We start from the raw sequence: 6116 nt of genomic DNA on the forward strand, positions 1-6116 counted from the left end.
CTTCAGAAATCATTCTAATATGCTGATTTGCTGTTCGAGAAACATTTATTATTATTATTATTATCATCAATATTTAAAACAGTTGAGTACATTTTTTTTCAGGATTCTTTGAATAGAAAGATCCAAAGCTTAGCATTTATCTGAAATAAAAAGCTTTTGTAACATTATGCACTATACCATTCAAAAGCTCGGAGTCAGGATAATTTTTTTTTTTTTTTGGAAAATAAATAATAGAAATTAATATGTTTATTTAGCAAGGATGCTTTAAATGGATCAAAAGTGATGATAAAGGCATTTATAATTTTACAAAAGTTTTCCATTTCAGATAAATGCTGTTCTTCTGAACTTTCTATTCATCAAAGAAACCTGAAAAAAATCTACTCAGCTGTTTTCAACATAATAATAATAATAATAATAATAATATGTTTTTTGAGCAGCAAATCAGATAATTAGAATGATTTCTGAAGGATCATGTGACTGGAGTAGTGATGCTAAAAATTCAGCTTTGAAATCACAGGAATAAATTATATTTTAAAATATATTCAAATAGAAAAGTTATTTTAAATAGTAAAAATATTTCAAGATTTTACTGTTTTTGCTGTACTTTGGATCAAATAAATGCAGGCTTGGTGAGCAGAAGAGACTTCTTTAAAAAAAAAAAAAATTTACATTACAAAACATACAAAACTTTCAAAAAACGTTACAAAACGTTGAAAAACTTTTGACTGGTAGTGTAAATGATCAAAAGCGACAGTAAAGAAATGTGTAATGTTACGAAATATTTTTTTCCAAATAATCCTTCAAAAAATTATTTTAATTGCAAAAATACTTCACAATATTATTATTTTTACAGTCTTTTTGATAACACAACTTTGGTAAGCATAAGAGCATAAAAGAGTTTTTATAACATTTTAAATCTTACTGACCCTGAACTTTTGACTAGTAGTATTTATTTAATTGGAATATATACTATTATAATTTTATTTTATTTTATATATAATTATTTGTAATAATTAATTTTATTTTTTGCTAATATTTTGAACTAGATTTAATTTTTATGTTTTCTGTTTTAACATTAATTTTGATCACTTTTTTTTTTAATTAAACAATTTTTTGTCATTTTTATTTATTTGTTTTAGGTTAATTTGAGTTATTTTAGTACTTCAAGTTAAACAAAACAAAAATGACAAATTAAATAAGTTTACATTTTTAGAAATTCTATTTTACTTTCAGTCAACGTTTATTTTATTTCAAGCAACTAAAATGTTTTTGATTGACAATAGTAACCCTAGATTAAATAATTATGATTAACAAAAATAATTAAAGAATTGTTTATGTTTTCCTATGCCTGTGAATATGGAACCCTTCCAAAACACTTGTTCCACTCACTCGCCGAGCTTCAGTGTCATGGCCGATCCAGCGGACCACGGCCTCCAGAACGTGCTTTTCATTCCCCACGTTGAGCTTCTCCATAGACAGCAGTTCACACAGGCGATCGGGCGGCTGCTCCAGGAACTCCTCTGTATTAGTCACGTCACGAAAGTGCGTCTGCAGGTACTCTGTGGCCACGTGGTAGATGTGGTGCAGGCAGTAATGCAAAGAGAAGACCCGAATACCGATGCAGTTCTCTGCAGTTATGCAGCTCTCCAGAAACTGACAGCACAGAGATTTGAGATCAGTGAGGAGCAGAAGATCAGCAGCCTGGACCACATCCTGGATGGTGTCTTCACTCAGGGTAATCTAGAAATCAGAGCGCCAAAGAGAAACGTTTTTACCAAACAGTCAACTATAAAAGCACTGTAATTATGACAATGGAAACCCAACAGTTTGTGACACACATTCATAATTCACATACATTTTTTCCCATTTTGATCATTTAACCCTTGTGCGACCTTTTGGACATTTTTGTCCTTTTCATTGACATGGACATTTTTGTCCACTATGGACCTATGTGAATCCTTTTTTTAATTGACGCACAAGGGTTAATTTCCATTACTTTTCCATGGCCTGTTTGTAATTATAAGTGATTATACAGGAATTAATTGTAATGGATAATGATTTTTAAAAATCATTTTATACAGATGGCACTCACAAAAAGAAATCTGCAATTAAATGTTTTATTTTTAAATGTACTTACAAATATTTTTATTACTTTTTTGGGCCTGAAAACTATTATTTTAAAAGTCATGTAATTACTTTTACATGTAGTATTTGTTAGTAACATAATTACCTCCCCACTGAAAATGTAGTCCAGTATCTGCCTCATGGTCATGACAGAGATCCCTTGCAACTCGATTTTGTATACAGATCCATCCTCCTTTGGTGGGTTGTAATTTAATTTGGTCCTGGAAACATGAAGTAACATGAATTTGCATTCACTGTGAGCTAATAGAAGACTGACCTAATAACTTGGAGAATTGTTATAGAAAATGCACTACAAGTTTCTACAAATTTGAGATTTTCAGTTTCAGCTGATTCAAGATGTGCAAGGATCTGTCTGGTGGTCAGGGTTTTTACACTAGAGTATTGCATACCTTTTCTTTCTCTTTTTTTACATGATGTAACTTTTGTAACAGAACCCTCAACTGACTAAAAGTGCTGGACTTTGAGCCAATAAGGGCAAAAGGGCCTTGACACAATGTTTCCAGCTCATATACTCCCCTTTCATTGCAGTGATTCAATCAAGTAGACTTGGATTATGATGTGTGAAGAAATTCCTCACCAGATAACAATGGCACCAAAATATCCATGTTTTCTGTTTGCTGTTGCTTATTGTGGAAACTTGAATATTAAGCATGAAAGAGATTAGAGAACTGTGGAATTATTGAATTATCAGTGAACTTTTTTGAATAACAGTTGAGACCCCATAGCCTATGGTTGAGACTGATAAGTGAATCAGTGAACTGAATTTGAAAAGCAATTTAGTCTGATACGTGATTTGGAAGAGTATTTGAATTGCATCAACTGTTTCTTTGAAAAGATTTGCTTCAAATAAATAGTCCATGAATCAAAAAGTTTATGATTCTCACAGTTAATGTTATTTATTTGTTTTTTCTGATATACTACAATAGTTTTTGTTAATATTTTGAATTAGATTTTATTTTTATATTTTCTGTTTTCATTTTAATTTTTGTTAAAGTTTTAGTAATTTTGTGTTTTATCATTTGTTTATTTTTTATCATTTGTTTTAATGTCTATATAGTTTTTAAGTTTTATTTTATAGTTTTACTTTAGTTTTAGTAATTTTTGTACTTAAACTAAATGAAAATTAGAAACATTGCTCTATGAACTAGCTAAAATAAAATAAGCTTAAAGGCAGAGTATGTGATTTCTGGTAGCCAATGTTGATATTTGAAATCACCAATTGTTATATTTTATATTATTTCAGTTAGTGTTTATTTTATTTTAAGTAGTTATTTTTTTTTCAGTGGTTTTACATTTAGTTTATTCATTGAATATCAGAGCATCCATAAACTCACACTCGCTTGAACCATTTTTTAATTTGGTTTCCTTTTTGAGGCTTTCAGTCACAAATCATTGTCAATGCATAAAAAAACTGACTAGGACATTAAAATTCCCTGTTTTCCCTGTAAAATTCCCTGTGTCTAGCAGAAGTCTCATGAGCTGATACAGTGGTTCATATGAGGGTGTGTAAATGATTTTTTTCCTTCTTTTTTTTTGGGTGAACTATTCCTTTAACTGACCCAAGCAACAGGAAAGGTGGGGCTGTTTGGCACACCCCTATGACACATTGCTCAAGGGTCTGCTACATGTCTGAGCACACATACCAGCTCTACTGATCTGATCTCATTTTATGCAAATGTATCCTAGTTTCAAGCTTATTCTCATACCTGATGTATGGACTAGCAGCAGCCAGAATGTTTTTCTGAACAGGAATCTGTTCACCATCCAAAACCAGCACTGCATCTTGAAAACAATCATCTTGTCTTAAAGACTGAAGGACCCTTAGAAGCTTTTGGGAGTGTTGAGGGTCTGACACCACTGATCCAGCATCAGCTCCAGCTGTTTTAGGGTCTGACATGCTGTTAGAACAGACAGACAGGTGATCTGTGAACACAACAACAACAACATGGTTCGTGTTTGGCTTATATAAACCGAATCACAGCTTTAAATCATTCAAACCCACTCCGGTGTTCTTGAAATAAACTTGTTCTTGATGCTCGCTGCAACTTCAGCTGCTCATAATCAGTTGTCTGTGTCAGAGCAACGCACAATGCAGAAAAACAATTTGGCAAATTAGTGACGCTGCGTTACGTCACCAGGAAGAGCGTTTTATTAGGCGTATTTAGAAATAGTCATAGAAAATATGGGAACAGAATTATTGAGAAAATTATTATACAACAGAATATTGTATAATAATTCACTTGATTATTCGTTTTATAGTTCATTTGAATCAGGCTATTTTAAATAATATTTAAGACTATAATCTATGTTCATAGAATTAAAATAAATTTTTAAATGTTGTTTTTAAAGTGTGTGTGTGTGTGTGTGTGATAATATTTATTTTTTTAGTATGGATTACTGATAAACATGTTATCATGCAAACAATTTACAATTTACAATCCATGTCTGAAATGCCACATATAGAAATTTGTGTTTCATTTTACTTCAAATGTTTTCATTAGCCTATATTTAATGATATAATGAACGTCTGGTGCAAACAAGTATCCTTATAAAAACTAAATAAAGTCAGTTACATTTACACACACACACACACACACACGGTCGCCTTGATTTTGCCAAGTAAGACATGTTCCTGGATCAACATCTTTTGTTGATCCTGGATCAACATTACTGTCCAAAAATATAGACTAAGCCCAACAAGGATGTTGATCCAGGAACATGTACTTGGTGAAATCACGGTCACCGCCTGCACACACACACACAACTGGTGTAGGATTACTAACAATTTTTACTTAGAAATTGCTAGTAAACGTCACAAGTACAAAGAAACGGCAAGTTACGTGTTGAATTAAACGTGAAATGTTAAAGTAGGCCTAAAAAGACTGAAATATTTTCTTACAAGCATATTCAAATATTTTTTGTTTTATTTACAACTTCGATTTTTTATTATTTACACTTAAAAATGCTGGAAAAATCATAACGCATGTGTGTTTAAATACTTTGTTCTGTTCTATTCTATTTGTTTGTGACATTCCATCAAGTAGCCTATTAATAAAGCACTTTTCATAATTCAAAACGGTTTCACAGACTGCAGAATAGAATAGTGTCTCATGAATGTAACAGAGAAAATGTTAATATATGATGTTAAAAGTGCGTTTAATAAGCTATTATTTCACAAGCAGTAAAGAGTATTTCTATGTAAAAGAATTAAAAAATATCCTTACTACAGCATTAACATACTACTACGTGAAGATGAACAGTACTGCATATTTATATGTATACTCATGGGATTTCCCTTTAGGTAAATGTCACATGCTGATTAATTTCAGTTTTCATTTAGAGCCAAGATTAATTTCTTTGAAACAGCCACTCTTGCACAGGCGTAATGCATTTTAATGAAACATTTATAGGACAGTAAATCCCTCTGTTGCTTAGTCATTAAAGGTGTCATCAATCACAGTTTCCTGTCAGGACATTATGGGAGAAGAGGTTTGTCAGAGGGAAGTCTAGTGGACAAATCTGTCCTTTCTGCACGAAAAGAAAGAGAATTAAGCTGACGCATTGACGGGCTGAAGAAAAAACTGAGGAGAGGTGTTGATTTATGAGAACTGGTGACCTCAAAGAAGTGAATGAGTGAGACGAGGAAGAGGATTGAATTAATCTTTCATTAAGAGAGAGCTATATGGTGATTTAACACCCGTTTGTGGCACTGATCAGCTGTGCCAGTTATCATAAAGAGGGCAGAGCTATTCCCTTTAATTCTGGTGATTCATGCGTATTTCAATGGAATATAAAGAGGAGACTTTTAATTAGAGTCTGTAGGATATACCCTTTACCAAGTATAAAACCTTGTATAGTGTATTAAATTGGCCCAGACCTTCTGTGACTTGGCATGTCCTTTGGCACGTGAATTAAAGGGCCTCCCACCATTAGATGGCGCTCACAAAACATACATTTCAGATTCACTGTTA

General features: G+C 32.2%; 1 protein-coding gene across 2 annotated transcripts in view; it reads right to left on the reverse strand.

The window, feature by feature from the left end:
* The window catches only part of LOC107722487 (gigaxonin-like), a 12494-nt gene extending 8207 nt beyond the window's left edge, over positions 1-4287 (reverse strand). Inside the window, exons 1-4 of one of the 2 annotated variants that reach the window (XM_016530849.1) lie at positions 4148-4287; positions 3852-4043; positions 2231-2345; positions 1390-1740 (exon numbers count right to left, since the gene is read on the reverse strand). In XM_016530849.1, the coding sequence (XP_016386335.1) occupies positions 1390-1740; positions 2231-2345; positions 3852-4042 (657 nt within the window). In that variant the 5' untranslated portion in view covers position 4043; positions 4148-4287. Of the gene's footprint in view, positions 1-1389; positions 1741-2230; positions 2346-3851; positions 4069-4147 lie in introns of both variants that reach the window. The other variant, XM_016530850.1, reaches the window with a different exon arrangement.
* Positions 4288-6116: the final 1829 nt, after the last annotated feature.

The sequence above is a fragment of the Sinocyclocheilus rhinocerous genome, unplaced genomic scaffold (genome assembly GCF_001515625.1).
Source record: "Sinocyclocheilus rhinocerous isolate Xijiao unplaced genomic scaffold, SAMN03320098_v1.1 scaffold604, whole genome shotgun sequence".
Taxonomy (NCBI): domain Eukaryota; kingdom Metazoa; phylum Chordata; class Actinopteri; order Cypriniformes; family Cyprinidae; genus Sinocyclocheilus; species Sinocyclocheilus rhinocerous.